General features: G+C 39.7%; 1 protein-coding gene across 14 annotated transcripts in view; it reads right to left on the bottom strand.

Annotated features, from left to right (window-relative positions):
- Positions 1-22,070, bottom strand: part of GTF2I (general transcription factor IIi) — a 113,631-nt gene that overhangs the window by 26,632 nt on the left and 64,929 nt on the right. For all 14 annotated transcript variants that reach the window (XM_077908266.1, XM_077908268.1, XM_077908269.1 and 11 more), the window contains 5 exons: positions 15,410-15,520; positions 13,912-13,977; positions 10,525-10,708; positions 7,218-7,276; positions 6,570-6,641 (listed from right to left, as the gene is read on the bottom strand). In XM_077908266.1, the coding sequence (XP_077764392.1) occupies positions 6,570-6,641; positions 7,218-7,276; positions 10,525-10,708; positions 13,912-13,977; positions 15,410-15,520 (492 nt within the window). The remainder of the gene's footprint in view (positions 1-6,569; positions 6,642-7,217; positions 7,277-10,524; positions 10,709-13,911; positions 13,978-15,409; positions 15,521-22,070) is intronic.

Here is a 22,070-nt window from a genome sequence, read left to right as displayed (position 1 = left end):
CGTCACCCAGTCACCCCAACCCCTCACCCACCTTCCTTTCCATTACCCCTTGTTCATTTCCCAGAGTTCAGTATCTCTCATGTTTTGTCACCCTCAGATATTTTCATTCATTTTCTCTCCTTTCCCCTTTATTCCCTTTCATTATTTTTTATATTCCCCAAATGAATGAGACCATATAATGTTTGTCCTTGGATTTGAAGACCATCTTTTAATAGCGCTAAGGTCCTACAAAAGAATCTTCAATATCTTTGGGAGGAAATAAAAGGATAAGAGAACAACCACAGAGAATAAAAAATCTAATTTAGATACTACTTTTTCAAAGCATCTGGAGGCCGACTTTTGCTGCTTCATGTTCTGTGAGTGTGATAATCCTGTTAACTGACTCCTGCACACGAAGTTACTGCAGGCTCTATTCTTTACTTACATTGCAACCATGACATGAATGTTCCTTACCCCTTAAACCACACGAGTGTGGCATTTTAAAAGGAAATAACTTCTGTGAAGAATGCATGGAATGGGAAATAAAAATAGCAAGCAGAGACTGCTTTAGATTAAAAGAAATATATCAACCAAAGCTAATGCACCAATCTTGTTTAAACCCAAATTCAAAGCAAAACCTTTATTTGTTTTATTTATTTTAAAAATATTTTATTTTTTTATTCATGAGAGACACAGAGAGGCAGAGAGAAAAGCAGGCTCCATGCAGGGAGCCCAATGTGGGGCTTGATCCCAGGACTCCAGGATCACACCCTGGGCCAAAGGCAGGTGCTCAATTGCTGAGCCACCCAGGCATCCCATTCATTCGTTCATTCATGAGAGACGCAGAGAGAGATACAGAGGCAGAGACCTAGGCAGAGAGAGAAGCAGGCTCCCTGTGGGGAGCCTGACATGGACTCGATCCCAGAACCCCGGGATCACAGCCTGAGCCGAAGGCAGTCACTCAACCACTGAGCCACCTAGGCGTCCCAAAGCAAAACCTTTAAAGGTCCTTTTCAGGTAAATGATAAACAGTTGATGGTGTGAGGTGTGACGACTACATGGTGCTCATGTAAGAAAATGAAAACACTATTCACGGAGGCATACTGAACACAATATAAGTAACATGGTACCTGTGACTTGCTTTATAGAACACTCTTACAAAGGGAAGAAAGAGGAAAAGATGAACAGTGTGGAAAAATCTTAATGATCAAAGATTCTGAAAACTGGGTACATGGGAACGTTTTGCACTGCCTTTCCACTTTTGAATCTGTGGAGAACTAGAATTTTAAAGTGAAAAAATGAAATTTCCAATCTCTGCTCTGAAACCATACTTGAACAGAGCACTAAGAAAGATCTGAGGCCTTCCATTTAACTTGTTTCACTAGCACCAAATCTGAAGGGCTCAAGCACAGGATCTCTTCACTCTAAGTAAAGAATGTGTATTTGAAGTCACACACACAATATGTAATAAAGATTCTGACCTTTAAAGGAACCCACTCCCTCAAGAAATAGGGTAAAGCCTTCCACACCACACCCAGGAGAAATCTACGCTACGATAGGATATGTGATAGAATAATAATTACTCATGGAAATAGAGCAAAAAAGTATATGGTCATAACTCTAACAAAGATAGAAGTTATTTATAGGAGAGGGGGAAGGCCAATTGCATCAGCTGGTCCCCAGTGAGGCCTCCTTTAGAGAATACAATGATCCGACTCCCTATTCCCCTCTTGTCCCCATACTATATAACCCCTCTTGTATATTATGTATCCACTTCCTTTTCTCCATGCACCTTTCCCTGCATCTGGATGAAAGCCCCTGGGGGAAGTCCACTGCCTTCTGCTCTGACTCATTCTCAGCACCTGGTGCCCAGGCGTCCAGAGGGGCCTAAGGCCTAAAACTGAGTATTCTGCAGAATCAGCGGAACCATCTAGACTTACTATGTTCGACGCTTAGAGAAAACATAAGCGTTCCCTTTGCCTTTTGGGAACCTTTAAAGAAAGCAGCAACCCTCTCTTGTCCTAGACTCACCTAAGAACTTAAATAAAAATAAAGAGCCAGACTTTTTACTGTTTATGACATAGCAACGTGTAAGCTCTTACCTATTTTCTTAGCTTTGACACAAGGCCAGAACATTTTTCTGTTGGCCACTTTTCGTGTGAGTGAGTGCCTTAGAACGTAGATCAAAAGCACATGTGGAGACTCGCGGGAAATGTGGCCTACTGCACTCTGAGAAACAAGCATTCCTTGCAGGCAGCTTCCAACAAGCCTCTAACATAGGAGAGTCAGAAGCTATGTCCACAGTAGGTGTGGAGCTGCGAGGGACAGGCCCTGTGCTCAACTCTCAGAAAGAAGCATTCCTTGAATGCAGCTTTCAACTAGCCTCTCATCTATGGGAGTTAGAATCTAGCTCCACTCTAGGTGAGGTATAAGGGCTTGTCAACAGCCTCTTCCTTCCATGAGGCCAAGTCAGCTGGCTTGGCAAGCATTAATGGCTTGGCAAGTCAGCTGGCTTGGCCGACTATTTTCCCCCAAGCTCAACTTCCAGAACCACACATGAGGGCAAAGTTTAAACCTGCTCATGCAAATACTCCTGGACTCTAATGACACTATGGTGGCTTTTCCAATGATGAATGACCTTCTTGATTTGATTCATTTTATTAAATGCCTTGGAAATATAATGATCTTTAAAGCTGTAAAGATACCTAAGTTTATTACTCATTAGCTGATTTCTGACCAGGTATATCAAGAAGAGAGAACTTGTCACTAAAGTCTTTTTTTTTTTTTTAAATAAGATTTTATTTATTCACGAGACACAGAGACATAGGCAGAGGGAGAAGCAGGTTCCCTGTGGGGAACCTGATGCGGGACTTCATCCCAGGATCCCAGGATCACGACCTGAGCCAAATGCAGCTGCTCAACCGTGGAGCCACCCAGGTGCCCCAGTCCCTGGCTTTTTAACGTTGGCCACTTATTCCCATTTTTAAAGGTACAAAAGCCCCACGAACGGCATCTTTTGCAAGATTCAGCAAGTATGTTTGCCACACCTGGTTTAAGCAAGAATGATGTGCAGTATGTTTGTAGTTTAATGTCACTAAGGTCCTATATTCACGCTGGGTTGTCCAGAACAGGGATGAGGAGAAAAAACTTAAAATTCGGACTTCTCAGGGGATCCCTGGGTGGCTCAGGGGATCCCTGGGTGGCTTGCACCTGCCTTTGGCCCAGGGCGCAATCCTGGAGTCCCTGGATCAAGTCCTGTGTGTCGGGCTCCTGGCATGGAGCCTGCTTCTCTCTCTGCCTCTGCCTCTCTCTCTCTCTCTTTGTCTATCATGAATAAATAAATAATAAAAAAACTTAAAAAAAAGATTAAAAAAAAATTTCGGACTTCTCCCCAAGGCCTTTTAATCTGAGGTCAACATTACAGGTAAATGATCCATACAGATTCTGCCAACAACATGCGATCAGTGACCTAAGTTCCAAGATGGCACCTGAGATGCACCTAAGAGCTGCTTTAACACCCAGTGCCATGCACTGCCCCCTGGAAACCACAGGGCAAATAAGAATTGTCACCCAGGAGACTTGGCTTTTTTGTGGTGAAACTCCAATGGTTTCTCTCACATAACAGTGAGAACCCCCGTGGGCCACCCACACTGGCCTCTGCTGCAGCCTTCCCTGTGGAGGACAGCTGGGGCACTCCTGTACTGCCTTTGGACTACTCGGTGACATAATTTAATGAGGTCCAATGTACACTACCTGACTGAAAGGCTCAGTGGTTCCTGACGGTGTTAGCACACACTTCCATGACATTATCTATTCAGAGATTTGGTCAGTACCTGCTCCAGCCCCAGTCATAGTTCTAGAAGCAGATAAGATACAGAAGATCTTGGCTGTCATTATCTATGGGTGTTGTAATGGGAGGCAGAAGACCACCCTCAGTGCTTGAGGATAGAAAATGTGATGACATATAATGAGCTTAGGGGTATAACAGTAGATGGTAACTCAGGAAAGACCTGGCCAATGGGGCCACATTTAAGACGTAAACGAAAAGAAGAGGCACAAAAACATCTCAGGTCATAGCAGGGGCACACTCCCAAGGACGTGACCTTGGAAAAATAAAAGATAAGTAGATGGCGGTAACAACTGGTACCAAGTGAGTAAATGGGACTGTCAACCAGGTGGTATCAGAAGAAAGGCAGGGTGGCTATGATCAGGGACTGTGGAGTTTATTCCAAGAAAAATGGGAGGCCATGGAACAGAAAAGAGGGAATGGAAATGCCTCCATTTTATGTTTTGATGAGATTAAAACCTAGCTGCAAAAAACAAAAACAAAAAAACCTGACTGCTTTGTGGCACCAACTTTGACAACAGCAAGAGACAGCAGCAGAGAAGAAAGGAGCGAGAGGGCTCCTTTCTTCCACCCTGGATTTGGGGTGGGCAGAAAGTCTGTCAGCAGGAGGCCACGTGAGAATTGAGAAGAGAAATCCAGGATCCTCGTGGGGCTTTGGCTGGGACAAAGTGGCGGGTGGTGCTACACAATGGTTGGGTAAAGGAGTATGTTGCAAGGAGGGGGGGCGATGGGACAAAAATCTTAATTAGGCCATGTGAAATCTGCAGATATATCAAAACAGGTGGAGGAGGGAACCCTGGGTGGTGCAGCGGTTTAGCGCCTGCCTTTGGCCCAGGGCGAGATCCTGGAGACCCAGGATCGAATCCCATGTCAGGCTCCCGGTGCATGGAGCCTGCTTCTCCCTCTGCCTATGTCTCTGCCTCTGTGTGTGTGTGTGTGTGTGTGTGTGTGACTATCATAAATAAATAAAAATTAAAAAAAAAATTTATGAAAAAACAGGTGGAGGAAAAAGAAAGGTCAAGTGTCAGTTGGGAATGTCCAGGGCTAGAAACTTAAATGCAAAAGTCATCAGGAAATTGGGACTCTGGGACGCCTGGGTGGCTCAGCAGTTAAGCATCTTCCTTCAGCTCAGGGGTAATCCTAGAATCCCAGAATCAAGTCCCACCATCAGGCTGACTGCATGGAGCTTACTTATCCCTCTGCCTATGTCTCTGCCTCTCTCTTTCTGTGCCTCTCATGAATAAATAAATAAATAATCTTTTAAAAGTGGGGGGAATAAATGGGGGTGGGGTACAGACTCTACTATGTTCCCAACGTGAGATGGGAAGGATTAGCTGCTGAGAAAGTACAGCAGGGAAAGAGCGAGAGGGCTCAGGAGCGAGCTGCCAGGTGGCACCCCAAGCTGTCCAGACTGAACTGAAGGGAGGTGTGGTCATGAGCAAGGAGGACAGCCACCGACACAGGAAGAAACCAAGAGTCACCCAGGTTTGAAACAACCAATCCCATTGCAGGGCACTGAAAATCAGGGCAAAGCAGGGGAACATGAACCTTGGTAACAAAAGATGTTGCAGTGCCAAACCAAACCTAAGTATGGGTGGGTAAGTGTTCAGGGATGTGAGGCAGCAAGGCCAGGGAACAAGAGGAAAACAGGTGGTTCACACTGTGTTTTCAGATGACCAGACCTCCAATGACAGACTGCAACCCAGGCCCTTTCCGACAAAGAGACGCACCACGTGCTCCTACAGGGCCCAAAGACAAAGGACGACTGCCAGGTGCTGGGCGCTATATCAGTAATGCCGGGTCAGAGTTACTCAGGAAAAGAGCTCGAGTTTCCACTGCACCACTCTCTCCCCCCCTGTGATATGGGTCTAAAACTCTTGATGATTTACAGATGGATATTGACCAATTAAAGAAAACTGGAGGTGACACACCACTCAGAATGGCTAATATTAACAAGTCAGGAAACTACAGTTATGGGTGAGAGGATGCAGAGAAAGGGGGACCCTCTTGCACTGTTGCTGGGAATGCAAGCTGGTGCAGTCACTCTAGAAAACAGGATAGAGGTTCCTCAAAAAGTTCAAAATAGAGCTACCGTATGACCCAGGAATTGCACTACTGGGTATTTAGCCCCAAGATACAAATATAGTAACTGAAGAGACGCATGCACCCCGGTTTACAGCAGCAATGTCCACAATAGACAAACTATGGAAACAGCCCAGATGTCAATGGACAGATGAATAGATGAATGGACAAAGAAGATGTGGTATATATATAAAATGGAGTATTACCACCAAAAAAAATGAAATCTTGCCGTTTGCAATGACATGGATGGAACTAGAGGGTATTATGCTGGTAAAATAAGTCAGAGAAAGACAAATACTGTATGATCTCACTCATATGTGAAATTTAAGAAACTAAACATAATCATAAGGAGAGAGAAGTAAAAATAAAACCAGATGAAATCAGAGGGAGACAAACCGTCAGAGACTCTTAATCATAGGAAACAACCTGAGGGTTGCTGGGAGGGAGAGTAGAGGGACGGGGTAACAGGGTGATGGGCATTAAAGCGGGCGCATGACAATGACGTGATGAGCATGGGGGGTTATACAAGACTGAATCGGTGAACGCTCTTCTGAAACTCACTGTATTTAATTTCTTTTTTTTTTTTACTGTAATTTCTTAAAGCAAAATTTAGAAAACTTATTCTGTAATATACTTTAGTCATGGAGGAAATCAGACTTACCAAATTTTTTGCAGAAAAGCTGATCTACCATCTTCCGCAGTTTTGTGATTCTGGCGTACCACTCTTCCTTCACTGTAAGAGCAACAAACATAAAAATGGCGGCCTCCAACTGGTAGCATCACTAAACTAGGCCAAGTAAATATTATGATTTTTCTTAAAATTTATTTAAGTAATCTCTATATCCAATATGGGGCTCGAACTCATGACCCTAAGATCTCACATCTCACAAATAAGTATGATACCCATGGCTCTGTGCTCTAAAAAGTGAACCCTTTCATGTCCTGTGGACGATGATGAGAGAGGATTCCATTGACCAACGCAGACGTGGATAAAACACTCTGCTACACTGTGCCAGACTTTGTATTTCAGAAGTAGAACAGGTATAGTTCTCTTCGCCTACCCAGAGATGTGATGCTTACGGTTAATTATTAGGAGGAACGTTAAGTTTATTCTTCTTGAAAGCATAGTATTGCAATGTTGTGTGTTTCTTGTATATAATGTTCTGATTTTGCACATTATTTAAAAGTTATCTCTGTGCCCAAGGAGGGCTCGAACTCACAACCCCTATCGAGAGTCACATGTTCTACCAACAAGGCTAGCCAGGGATCTCACTTTGACACATAGTTTGAAACAAGACTGGAGACCTACCTCCTGAAGCTGGTTTATCAAGCTGTAAGTCTTCACGTGTTGAATTCAGAAGTTCATGTCTGTAAGGTAAGAAAAAATACTAAGGATTTACCAGGCAACATTTAGCAAAAGTAGCAACTACTAGTACTTATTTGATATTCAGTCATGAAGACCAGTTTTAAAAAGAAGAGACAATCTGGACTCTTAAGCACAATTAAACCCTTATTTCTGGAGATTTCAAGAGAGTAATAAAACCAAACAATAACTGCAAATTGTTTCATAAGGTACGTCTTGGAGCATTTGTCCTTCATGGAAACACTTCACTTTGCTACCTAAAGATATCTTATAAAAGCATATACCAAAAGAAGTGAACCACAAAAATTTTCAATGAGATCCTTTAATTTTACATTATACTCAGGACTACCTCACCTTAAGACATCTATAAATTGGTTATAAAAATCCTAATTATACTTCAATACTAACACACCTGCAAGACAGATTACACGTTTTGGGTTTTTTTTTTTTTGTAATACAAAACTGCCCAGAAAACATAATTTCTAGATCACAGAATTTTCATAAACTAACATATATCCCATCATTCTATTTTGATATAATGAGCTATAGTTGGGGGTTGTGGATAAGGGTGGGAATTGGGTCAGATATAAGCATGACCCTATTAACAACCATCTCAAAAATGTTGGAAATAAGCACAGGATTAAATCAAGGGTGTATACATAATATTTAAATAATATTAGTGAGCTATAAATAAAACATGCTAAGCTCTATAGAATTACCCTTCTAAATCAATCAAATACTTTATACACATCAAGAATAACCATATTAACTATTAGGGAAAAACTTTAGAAGTCCCTCTCAATGTGGAAGAGAGCCTGTCACAAATAAGTATATTGAAAGGACCTGAAACAGGATGTGCACAGCCTAAGTTATTCAACAATACATTTGCATTAACATTTAAACATCCAAAAAAAAAAAAAAAAAACAAAAAACATTTAAACATCCAAACAGTTTTATACCCTTCAAGGTTAGCAAATACAAGCAATGCTATATATAAAAAATTTATATACAGAAGTTCTATATAAATATAACAAATTTATAAAATAAATTCTGTATTTTCTTTAAATATTGTTATTTAAAAATGAATTCAAAACCTCTAATATTAAAAGCACAATAAAATGATAGATAGCACAAGTTTTCTTAAAACAATAAACATATTAATTTATCAATGCATGGGGGAAGGCGGATGCTGACTGATGGTCCTTGGGTAGTGTCAGGGTTTTAGAACAAGCCCATTTGGTTGACAATTCAATTTCATGAGCCTACTAGATCTTGAAACTATAATTTGTTTGCAATGACTTCTCTCTGTGGAGGACAACTCACTTATTACCTTGAGATACCTCTTGGGTCTTTTTCATGCTTAGTTAAATCTTAAAAGCTGTCATCCCTTTACTGAATACCAGTATAGACGCAAGCATGCTTGGTTGTAATCTTTGATCAAAACAGTTGTTAAATTTCCATTTTTTTCAGCAGCACCAGAGTGTTCCCAAAGTAACGAAGTTGAATACTTCTGCAAATGATAATACTATTATTCTACCACTTTTTAAAAAACATTTATTTGAGAGCGAACATGGGGGCAGGGGTAAGAGGGAGGGAAAGAGAGAATCTTAAGCAGACTCTGTGCAGAGCCCGAGGCGGGGCTTGATCTCAGGTCCCTGGGATGACAACCTGAGCCAAAACTTAAAAGAGTCAGATATTTATCCAATTGAGCCACCCAGGTGCCCCATTCCACTACTTTACTGCCTTTTGTTTTTTTTTTTAAGATTTATTTATTTATTTATGATGGACATAGAGAGAGAGAGAGGGAGGCAGAGACACAGGAGGAGGGAGAAGCAAGCTCCATGCCAGGAGCCCGACGTGGGACTCGATCCCGGGACTCCAGGATCGCGCCCTGGACCAAAGGCAGGCGCTAAACCGCTGAGCCACCCAGGGATCCCCTACTTTACTGTTTATAGTTCAAAATATGTCAGAAAAAAGTTCAAAAATCAGTTATAATAATATGCACACAGAATCAAAAGATTCATTCCTAATCACAAGACTTCAAATGAAAGCATGTCTTTCAGCAGAAGCACACTCATGGCAACACCCTTGGGCCTGAGTATTGCTTGGTCTAGACCCATAATGGTTTATCTCTCTCATTGCTATAACTGGTTGAGGAATAAGCACTTGACAGAATTCTAACTGGAGAAGAGGAAGGCCACCTTCCAAGAGAAACACAGGTAGCTGTGGGCTCTCCTCCATAAGCTGCCTGACTGGGAGGCCAGGAATTTCTGCATCCGGCACATAATTGGTCTAAGGAAACTAGCAGCCCAAAGAAGGAAGAATCTGGAGAATAAAAGCAGAGCCTTCCATACCAGTTTTAATCATCTTACCCCTGACCTCCTTCTCAGGTGAGATAAGCCTATTCCTGTATGAAGGTGACTAACAAGGATTTTTGTCCCTCACTGCTGCAATTCCTAACCACTACCCTATCCTTTCCATGGCAGAAAGTCTCTATTTATGGGAGCCTTGGTGGGGGGGAGGGGCACTCAGTCAGTTAAGGGTCCATCTCTTGGTTTTGGCTGAGGTCGTGATCTCAGGGTCACGAGATTGAGCCCCACATCGGGCTCCATGCTCATCATGGAGTCTGTTTGAGATTTTCTCTCTCTCTCTCTCAAATAAATAAATAAATCTTAAAACAAAACAAAATAAAACAAAACAAAACAAAACCTCAGCCCTAAAAACAGGACACATTAATGACAAGTACTATATTACTTTTTTAAAAAAATATTATGCTGATATATGGGCAGCCCGGGTGGCTCAGCAGTTTAGCACCTGCCTTCAGCCCAGGTCGTGATCCCAGAGACCCAGGATAGAGTCCCATGTCGGGCTCCCTGAATGGAGCCTACTTCTCTCTCTGCCTATGTTTCTGCCTCTCTGTGTCTCTATGAATAAATAAAATCTTAAAATATATACATATATATTATGCTGATACATTGATACTTTATTCCTTTCTTTAGCAGACTTAGCAGAAAATTGGAGAAAAGAATGACAGCTATAAGTCAACCACATGAGCAGATATTCATGTTCCAGAAGCCAACTCTGGGCATGACGAAGAAAACCCTGTCCACAGACACATTAAAACATGGTAAATAAAACAATGTATAACTCAAATTTAATTAAAACAGAGCCCTAGAGGTTAACAAACATTTGACAACAGTATAAAAAGATGCACTAAATAAGAACAAAGACAAAAGTCCAAAGAGTGTCTTACTTCTTAATCACAAAACGAATCCTTTCCTTTGCCAGTAATATCCTCTCAAGGCGAGGAATTCCATACGTAGATGGTCTTCTAAAAGGAATTCCTTCTGGAAGTCCTTCTACATAAAGATCTTCAACGTGTGACTGGAAAAGAGGGTATGGGATCGTCACAGGACCTTTGGCTTTTATAGCTTGAGCTTTAAGGATAAGAAGAGAAAGGAAAAATCATTAATTTACAAGGAATAACCACAGCCACAGTTTGTACAATAGAGTAATTGAGTATGTACTGCTCTGTAACTTTCACTACTTCATCTTTGCTTTTTTGTTTTCTAAACTATAACTAAATCACAAGAATACTACAAAGAAACTAAAAAAAAAGAACACCAACGATGCCAGTAGTCTAACCAAATCTGCAATCAAACAGTGTATTATTTTGGGGTAACATAGATGCAAGCCAGATGTTCTATTGAAATTTAAAGAATGTGCAATCCAGAATAACACACTGGTTCGCATCAGCTAATACATGCAGTACGTACAGAAAGACAAGTGATATTTTTCAATGACAAACATCAGTATAGAAAGGATTTTTTTTTAGATAAAGTAATTAAAGTAAAAGATTTTTTTTCTGAACTGTAAAGATTCTGCTAAGATATGCTTGTCCAAAGGTAAAATAATGCAGCAGCTGCGAAAGGTCAAAAACATGGAGAATCAAATATAATGAGAAGACCTTAGTGATTTTATCAAACAAACTAGAAAGGGTCAGATTCTCCAAACAACAGGTTATAGCTGAATATCATATGTAATGTTTGTGATAATGGAACTGAGATTAAGACAATTCTTTCCCCTCACCTAACTCCTGATTTTGCATGGTTTGTTTTCAAAGTAAGCTTTATGCCCAACAAGGGGACTAAACTCATGACCCTGGGTGTATCAAGAGCGGCATGCTCTACAGACTGAGCCAGCCAGGCACCCAACTCCCCATTTTGAAATGTAGAGCTGAAATGACAAGGTGTCTGGGACACTGCAGTTTTGTTTGTTTGTTTTTTATGATTTTATTTATTTATTCATAAGAGACACAGAGAGGGAGGCAGAGAGAGAAGCAGACTCCTTGCAGGGAGTGGGACTGGATCCTTGGACCCGGAATCATGCCCTGAGCTGAAGGCAGACACTCAACTGCTGAGCCACCCAGGCATCCCAGGATATTGTAATTTTAAAGTAAGTTTGCATCAAAAAGAGATGGGACAGGAGAGAGAGGACAAGAAGGAAACTCTCATAATGTTAAAGGTTGTTGAATTTGGGTGATGGATACTTAGAGGGTCTCTGTATCACTTACTTTTAGTTTTGTTTGGAAAATTTAATAAAAAGGTTTTAAAAAGCATGAGTTAAGCTCATCTACAACAGAGACACATTTATAGATTGTATTAAAAATTTCATTTAAATATTTTGATACTGAGTCAATCAATGCCAAGTATTTTAGGACTGCAGAGCAGACACATATCACTCCTCTCAAAGGCTTTTACTTCACTCGATGAGCACAGCAGTTACGGAAAAAGCTTTCTAGGGGGTGTACAGCAAGAACAGCCAATGAGCTACTGACCTGGCCAAAAAGGCCCCCCCCTTGCTGCCTCCTCCTTGTTCCACAGGAATCCCACCTCATCAAAACAGCCATCCTTTTTCACTAGTATTCTATGTAGAAGTCTGTTTGCTAAATGTTAATACCTGTACTGAAGTTTCAAGTGGACCGCAGTTCGCATTACTGCTGAGTTACATTTAACATCCTTTGTTGATGTACTGCATCTGAAAATCCTATTCACATAACAAAGAAAGCATCTTCCCCTAAGGCTATCACTATTGTTTCAATTTGTAAAATGTGAATAATGTTCTTATAATCTCATCATGCTAGGAAAACATTATTTTCTTACATGCAAAATAATGAAGTAAATCACCAAGCAAAAACAGAATTTCTCTTTATGAGAAGCACTGAGATTTCTAAAACTGTCTAAGAGTAATTATTTTTACTGCAAACAGTACTACAGTAAGTATATAATAACAAATGTGTAAACAAAAAGCACTTGCTAATTACATACAACCTATTACAGGAAGTAATTTACAGACACTATGCTATCTTATCAAATCTTCGTAACACATCCTCAGCTCTGCTGATCCTTTCCCAAGAAAGGCTCAGAGAGGAATGAAGAGAAATGGCCGAGCATTCTGTCCCCAGGGCCTGTAACCTTACCAGCATGGGACACTGCTTAATGTAGAACAGGTTCTGGGAGTTTCTGCTTTGAAGTGGACCAATTAAAATCACAGGCAAACTGCTCTGGCTACTGGAGAGGGAAGGCTACTAAGAGAATCTTAAGGAAATAACTGAAAGCATTAGGGGAAAGTTAAATGAATTTGTTACTGAATTTGCTCTCATTCTGAATCTCCACAGACGGGGTGGCTGTCATATTTGAAGTTTATCAAAGTAAATAATACCCGTGTAGTTTATCATTCAAGAGCGTAACCCAGAGAAACTCAGTGATACAGGAGAACACGCTAAATATAGGATTTTCAAGTGAAAATTCAGTGAATCAGCCCATTTTATAGACTGTCAGTCTAGTACAAAGTAAAGAATCCTCCAAATAAAAACACAGTTCAATGATGGTTGCTATTTTTAGGTGAGCATTTAATATATACCAACTGGTGGTAACACGGTGCTTGTTTCCTTGATCACTATCTAAAGACAAATGTAGGATAGAATAATGAAAGGAAAGGAGAAGAGAATTTGAGATCTAACTTAACCAATTATGTATCAATCATCAAAAACTGGGACACTAGATGAATACCAGACTTAACATAGCAGATGAAGTAAGACTATTACTAAAGAATCTCAACTTCAATTCAACCTCCAAGATCTGGGACTTTTGCAACAAATATGTAAATAAACTCCCAAAGGCTCATGTTGAAGTGTTAAGAGAAATGCTTCCTGGTAATCACAGAAAGAAAACTTTCCCAAACCATCAAAGTAATCTAGGAGATAGGGTTTCTAATATTTGGACAGATACTCCCCATGACCTTCTAAGGGAACCATATACAAGCAAGGCACACTTCACTGAGAGAAGTGGACTTTCTTACATTGGATGATATATAACCTCATTGTTAAAAGGCTTATCAACAAACTATTATAAGAATTTCTTAGTTTAGGGGTGCCTAGGTGGCTCAGTCAGTTAAGTGTCTGCCTTTGGCTCAGGTCATGATCCCAGGGTCCTGGGATGGAGCCCCTCATAGGGCTCCCTGCTCAGTGGGGAGTCTGCTTCTCCCTCTCCGTCCTGCCTGCCAATTCCCCCTGCTTGTGCTCTGTCAAATAAATAAAATCTTAAAATAAAATAAAAAGAATACCTGAGTTTAGACTCACCATATTTTCTTTCAAACAACTCTTCCACTTGTTTCCGTAGATCAGTAATTCGAGCATTCCATTTCTCTGAAAAATTGAGATTTCAAGTTACATCTAAATAATAAATCCCCGTTTGGACACACTATTATATTACAATGATCCAACATCTAATAACTTATTTTCTACATAATATATCCTATTTTTTTATATTAAGTAATCTCTATGTACAACATGGGACTTGAACTCATGGTCCCAACCAAGACCAACAGTCTTCCACTTACTGAGTCAGCTAGTGCACCCATCCTAATTTTTAATAATGCAACTCCATCTATATAATTTTACTGCTTTCTGAAGAACTATTCTCTTTTTTGTGCTTCTTAGGATTGGTCCAGTGAGAGGTTATAAGAGATGTTTTTGAAAGTTTATTTTCAAGGGGCACCCAGCTGGCTCAGTCAAAAGAATGTGCAACTCTTGATCTTGGGGCCATTGAGTTCAAGCCCCACATGAGGTGCAGAGATTACTTAAATAAATAAAAAAACCTTCAAGAAAAACAAAGTTTATTTTCAAAATAAACCGAGTACCTCTTTTTAGCCTGATAATTTCTAAAAAGGTCAAAAAAGACCAGTCCAATTAAACAGTATTAAGTGGAGGCAAAAAAAGAGGAGGTGTCTAAGGTCATTCTGAAAACTTTCTAAAGCATGCCTATGTTCTGTCGAAATAAGTATTTAAACACAGTTGCACCCTTCAAGAGAGTGCTAAGGAATATAAATAGCTGCAAACTTACTACTATCCATATAAAAATCAATTTATATCCAACATTTATGACTATGACAAATTAAAATACTTAAAAAGCTACTTAAAAAGTACACAAGTGGGGATCCCTGGGTGGCTCCGCGATTTAGCGCCTGCCTTCGGCCCCAGGGCGTGGTCCTGGAGTCCCGGGATTGGGTCCTGAGTTGGGCTCCTTGCATGGAGCCTGCTTCTCCCTCTGCCTGTGTCTCTGCCTCTCTCTCTGTGTCTCTCATGAATAAATAGAATCTTAAAAAAAAAAAAAGTACACAAGTGAAATGTTCTAACTATTCAAAATATGGATTGCAAATATAATTTGCTCCACTGATATTTAGTCCCTTAAAAAAGATACATCATCCGCTGGGGCTTGTTTAGATTAGCTGCTGGCAGTTACACAGTACAAGAAAAATCAATGCGTAAAATAGATTTTAAATAAGCAAATGAGGTTTTAAAGTGAAGAAAAACGATTTAATTACTAAGTCGTCAAAACCCTGACTCAAAGTCTATTAACTGTACTTAACATCAGAAGATGCTGTGCCTCGTGCTCGGCCCCAAACCTTGCTTCAGCAGTGTCTGTAAGCTTGCTTCCAACTGTGCTAATCTAAGGTAGTAATGTATTTTTAAAGCAGCTCATTCCCTCCACGCTCACCAGAATGGCTCAAAGTTCTACAAGAAATCACTGGAAGGACAGAGAGGAAAGGCGCCTGCCCACGTCTGATCTTGAACGTACCGAAGTTGAACTCCCTCACTTTCCGCTTCCCAGCATTGGCAGGCTCCGAGACCGCTGGCTGGGGCGGCTCGCTGCTCTTTGGTCTCTTGGTAGGTGGAGAATAATCATCATCTTGAAAAAGAAAATGGTCATCACTGGAGGAACAGTATGACATAGTCCCAGCTACCGCTGTTCAATCCTCAATATTCAAAGACAGAGGTGGGAGTCTTCACCCCCGTGGACAGAGGCAGTCAGCACCTCCCTGCGGGCATCTGTGCCTAGTCCCTCCCAGTAACCCCTTCAGCTTTCCTGCTCTGGGAGGCTGTGCTCGGGTAGACAGTCCTCATCTCTCTACCTTACTTCATCATCTTGACTTTGCTTAACTGGAACCACATCCTCATAGATTTCCCTTCTCCCCTAACTCCTCTCAATTCTTGAGATTACAATCTCTTTAGAGTCTTTTCAAGAAAAAGGTTTTAATGGAGACAGGTAACTACAGTTCTACAAATATGTAAGAAAAGGGGGAGGAAACATAGCTTGAAGAGAAAACTATTTCAGCTCATACAAGATCCAAGCATGCACAAACAAGGGAGGGTGGGTAACTGTATGTCGAACACTTTTAACAAACACAGAACTTACAGAATTAATGAAATAATGCTACATTATTTGTGAAACAGATAACGCTGAGTCAACACAAAACCTAGTAGAAGTGGGCAAGCAGATATTTAAGTACAGAATGTAGACGACTTAAGACATTGGTAGCCCGAGTTCATGATACTGTCTTAGTGGATATGTCTGCAGTGTGACTCTGCTAGGAAACTGCATCTAATGCTAGAATTAAGGACATCTGGATAAAATAAGAAAAGCTACCAATGCCATCTTTTGCTAGAACCCTGAAAATGTCATGTGGTACAATACTGATTTCTGCTCAAACATCATCCATACATTACTAAAACTACCACTTTACAAAATCTCTACTTGAAATTCAATCTGGGAATGGGGAAGAAATAATCACTGTATTAAAGACAATCTCAAAAAGATGCCATTCAAGTACTACAGGTCACTCTTCTAAATAATTTTCACTTTCCTCTCACAACTCAAGAAATCGGCTTAGCAAGTGTTCTGTGACTTAACCATGACACACCACTCAGCAGTGCAGCTGAGATCAGACTCTGAGTGTGACTCTTACCAGCACACTAACACGGTACTCTCAAAGAGAGAACAAGAAATTCCAATTCAGCAAATACACAACATTGCCTAGAACAACCATACATAACTTCTATGTATTTTGTACGTTAATCAAGGGAAAATCTGACCGAAGCTTAAAAGACGTGTATGTCATTCCTCTCCCGGCATCATAGAACACAATCAGACACTGTAATCCTGGTTCTTCCTCAAACACCAAGAGATACTCTAGTAACCTGAAATCATTTGGTGATTATTCCAACCAATAGGAGAAAAAGTCACCAATGTCACCAATACCAGATTAAGTCACATCAGGACCCATTTATGAGCTGGAAAAGACCAAAATGCCACATTTAGGGGATAGTGGGAAATGTTATCATATAAACAACTTAAAATACTCTTTTATGTATTGACAGCCACTGTAGAAACACTTCTTCAAATCCAGAAAAAAAGAAATCTATTGTAGAAGATTTTAAAATTACAAACTAGTAAAATAAAACTCGATCATGTCATCTGGGCTTATTAAAATACTACAAGGATTAGTGGTCAAATGACTATAAAAATGGTCAAAAGACTATAAAGATTATCGAGTAATTATATTCAATCTGAAAAGACACATTTGGGAAAACATAAGAAGTGTCATTAATATGTTTGCCCTTCGATTCTGAAAATGTACTAGAAAAAAAACAAAACAAAAACCAACCCCATTTTTTTCAACTTCCAGATTTTTAGAAGCAGACGAGTATTTTCATGCTAGTTTGCATAAAGTAAAATGAAAGACACTCGGTTCACCTATGAATAGTGTCAAACCTCTTTGTTTTATCTTAAGTAATCTCTACCCTCAACGTGGGGCTCGAACTCATGACTCTGAGATCAAGAGTGGCATGTTCTGCTGGCTCAGCCAGTCAGGCGCCCCCATGTCAAAGCATTTTAAACTCTTGATGTTAACGTTTCTTTACAAACATTAAGCAATGACATTAAAAGCAAAAATACTTTCTCTGTAGGGTAAATGTAGCCTACTTCTATAGGTCATCATTTAAACTGATTGTTAACTGAATTACATACAATGAAAACTAAAAGTATGAAATTAAGACGACAAGAGAGCTGGAGGGTGGTAATGAAGAATCCCAGCAATCTATTATATTAATCTCCACTATATGCTCTTTGAAACTGAGGCCCAGGGGCAAGGGCAAAACAGCTTTTCTTTAGTGTCAAGACCTCTTTGATCAGTCCAGCTTTATTTTACAACATAAGGGATTTAATAGGATACACCAATTTTATAAAAGTAACCTCATTAACTATAAACAGAAATAAAGAACAAAGACAAATCTAGGAGAGTGTTTTCAAATAAGACAAGCAATTGAACAGACCATAATATATTAAAGAGTGGTATCCCATTTCTCTCCAGCGACAAGTATGTTTAATCTATAAATGTGAACAAATACAAAGAGATAAATTTAATTACTTGTGGTAAAAAAAAAAATTACACCACACATTCTAGTAAAAGACTAAGCCATTTCATATATTTACTAATCAATCTTTGGACGTTTTAAATCCCATGAAACGTGGAATGAAATCAAAGTAACAGCTACGAGCCTGACCATATCTTCCATAGCCTTTTCCACTTTTTTCTGCAAAAAACTAATTTCTTTTGAGAAAGTACGAGCAAATGTTATTTTGACTTCAAAATCCTTTCCACAAAGGATAAAAATTACTTACTTCTCTGTAGCAAAAATATCAAATAAAGCCCTAAGCATTTGCCTCTTCTGGCAATCAAGTCCGGCAGACAGAACACTGTCATTCTAATTATCGTGGCATTTCCACGTTAGAAACAACCCACTTCTGTGTTAAAAGATGCGTATTTCAGGAGGCTTCAAATTCAACCCCAAACTAAAAATGTTTACACCATCAATGTTGAAAGCTGGTAAGATAAATTTCAAAATATTTTAATGCGCAGAAGTTGTTATGCGGGAATAGAGAAGTATTACGCTGCCAGTACTAACACAAGCACCTACCACATCTTGAAAAAAAAAGGCAACTACTGTCCCTAACTCAAAATGTGTATTTAGAAAAGCCCATTCCCCTTTCTGCAACATATTTACAAATATACCTACAGGACAGCACAGACTTCAGAGCTTAAATTTATTATGGCATCCTTAACGCTGAATGCATTAATGAAATATGAAACAAATCTTCTGCTACTTTTATTTGCAACACAATCCAATGGTGATGCTTCCACCATACAATCTGACATCTATTTTTTAAAGATCAAACTAATAAACTAGATACCATATTCCTCTTGAAATTATGCAGAGTCATGAATTACCCTACGCATTTTAAAATTAATGGATGGCAGTTTTCATCCATGGATCTAGGTCCCAACTCCTTTAATACTCTAATTTTTACAGAAACAATAGGAAACTCATTATATAAAAAAAAATTTAAAAAAGGAAACTCATTATATGATTCTTAAGCAGCTATATAATTCTAAACACAAAAAATTTCAAATACTATAACGTACTTAACCATCCAGATCCTATGAACATGCTGATAATGTTTCCAAGATAAGCACAATAATTAAACAGTGACGAACAGCAAAGCCTACTGGCTCTATTTTCAGAACAGACTCACAATTCACCTACTTTTATCTCCAATGCCTCCATCCTGCTCTAAAACATCTGGCCTCTGGCCCTGGGTAGCCGAACACAACAGCTTCTAAGGCCGGTGTTCCTGCTCTGCTCCAGTCTACTCAGTCTTTCACAAAGCAGCCTTGTTTCCTCAAAGGGAAGAACAGAACTGTTGCTCCTCTTGATCAAATACCTCTAGTAGACTTGCCTATCCTGTTCCTTCCTAAATCCTTTTTTTTTTTTTTTTTTTTTTTTTTTTAATTTTTATTTATTTATGATAGTCACAGAGAGAGAGAGAGAGAGGCAGAGACACAGGCAGAGGGAGAAGCAGGCTCCATGCACCGGGAGCCTGATGTGGGATTCGATCCTGGGTCTCCAGGATCGCGCCCTGGGCCAAAGGCAGGCGCCAAACCGCTGCGCCACCCAGGGATCCCCCTTCCTAAATCCTAATCACCATGTGCAATCCCAGGCACATACGAGGTGCTGGTTATTTGCACAATGATTAAACGAATACTTGCATAGCGTAGTCCTTAATTATAAGCAGCAGCCAAATATTTATGAAAATCCTACTCATGAGTGTCACAAAAAAAGGATTCCAATGGAGGATGACAAGTCATCCAGCTATTGAAGCTCTAACACAGTGTTCTCCAGTAACAGTCCATGTGCCTGCTACATGTAGAACTGCACTGCTGTGTTGAAGTATTTGTGTATGTTTCCATGGACAGGGAGAAAGAAAATTAATATTTCAAACACAGCTTTACTTCAGAAAATGAAGGATTTGTTTCTAAATGAGTCTCCTTACAATCAACTTAAAGGAAAACCTTGAGTGAAGAAATGAACAGGAGGTTTTGCCACAGCACAACGGACATGTGTGAGAGGCTCAGGTTTGGGAACCAGTGCCCTAACAGAGAAGCGTGCATGATGGGAGCCTCTTCTGAAGCACAAAACACTCCTGTATTACCTTGCCCATGACAGCGAGAGCAAACGGTTCTAAATAAGATTCCCTTGGGATGCCTGGGTGGCTCTGCAGTTGAGTGTCTGCCTTTGGCTCAGGGCGTGATTCCCCGGGTCCGGGATGGAGTTCCACATTGGGATCCCTGTGAGGACCCTCCTTCTCTCTCTGCCTATGTCTCTGCCTCTCTCTCTGTCTCTCTCATGAATAAATAAATAAAATCTTAAATAAATAAGTAAGATTCCCTATGCATGTATTAAAGACCTATCAGCAATCCAATTTTACTTCCAAATGCAGGCATGATGTTTACTAAATTAAGGCAAGCCTCTTATTCCAAAGGCCATTTTCCAAACCTAAGTCACATACAAGGGGAATGTATACCAATGGCTCCAAGGACAAATGCATCACCACAGATGGAAGAGCACAACTCCGAGCACACCACCAGCAATGGTAAGGACTACGATCCTAGATAATGTGTCTTCAGTGATGCCAAATTAACCTCTTTGCAGCTCTATATGATTTCAAATGCAGAGATCAACAATAAAGTGCTGTGGAAAAGTCTAACAAACTTACTTGATGACAAGTTTTTTTGTTTTTCTTTTCTATAAACTATTTGGGAAATACAGAAAGATACAAAAATAAAAGTCATCCCAAGCAAGTAGGATTACCTTCATGTATCTTCTTTTAAGCCCAGCATTTTCTTAAACAAAACTGGTATCATTCTCTAGAGATAATTTTCCTTTTAAATGTACTTCATTCATGAAACACAGGGATTTTTCAACCTCAAAACTTCTTATAGTAGGAATCTTTTTATAAGTCACTGTCTTAAAACAAAACCAAACAAAAAACCATCCCTCTTGTTCAATGCTTGTATATTTTTTGTATTAGGAGGTTTTACCACATTTTCTTTTTCTATCAGTATCTTAACTAGTCATATAATGATTAAAAATCATCAATTTAAATTAAGGTTGATATTGACCATGTGTGTGAAAGTATATGCTGTGGAGGATGACAGCCTGAAAGGCAATTACTTTGCAAAAACCTGGCATTTCACTGGTCTTCTGACCATAAAGAAATTCTACTACTTGTGGATAAATTAGAATGGGTAAAGCAAACTTCTGGCACTGTCTCAAATTCAGAGAGACAGGATTTATCATTCCCCTTCAAAGAGTTAAAACTGAAAAGACTGACACTTCAGGCTCAAGATCCATTCATTTCATGATTATCTTTAAAGGTCTTGTGCTATAAATGTCAAGTAATTATTTTCCAACCAATTTTAAGTTTTTACCTGCTTTAAGTATTCCTAAATCTACTAGGTTACTAGTCCTACTTAAAAGTTTCATTCTAGGGGCACCTGGGTGGATCAATGGGGTCAAGTGTCCCTCTTGGTTCCAGCTCAGGTCATGATCTCAGGGTCAAGATCAGGCTCGCGCTGAGTAGAGAAGCCTGCTTAAGATTTTCTCTCTCTCCCTCTGCCCCTTCTCACCCTGTCATAAAAAAGTTTTATTCTAATAATTTTATTAATCGTCTATTTTTCCTATCTCTGCAGAAAGGACAAAGTTCTGAGTGTATATAATATTTACATACTTTTAAAAAGTTCTTCTCTCATAATTAATGAGGCTTCTAACTAAAAAGCAGTTAAATTCAAGTATATAATGCTGACTACAAACAATTCGAAATTGCTTTTAGGTTAGTGAAATTATATTAATGATCCAAGAAATGTGTGTGTGATACTGAGCTATTAAGACATGAAGTATGAAACAAATTCCCATGAGAATCATCAACATATTTCAGAAGCAATGAAGACAAACATTTTGAGTAGTATGAAACAGCAAAACATGATAAATAACCAAATAACAAAGGAGACAGGTTATAAAAAGAGAGCGAGAGATCAAATTAAAAAAGGTTAGGCTGCAGG

The sequence above is a fragment of the Canis aureus genome, chromosome 8 (assembly GCF_053574225.1).
Source record: "Canis aureus isolate CA01 chromosome 8, VMU_Caureus_v.1.0, whole genome shotgun sequence".
In the NCBI taxonomy this organism is placed as follows: domain Eukaryota; kingdom Metazoa; phylum Chordata; class Mammalia; order Carnivora; family Canidae; genus Canis; species Canis aureus.
The sequence above is the reverse complement of the archived record's forward strand: the minus strand, read 5'-3'. Positions and strand labels throughout refer to the sequence as shown.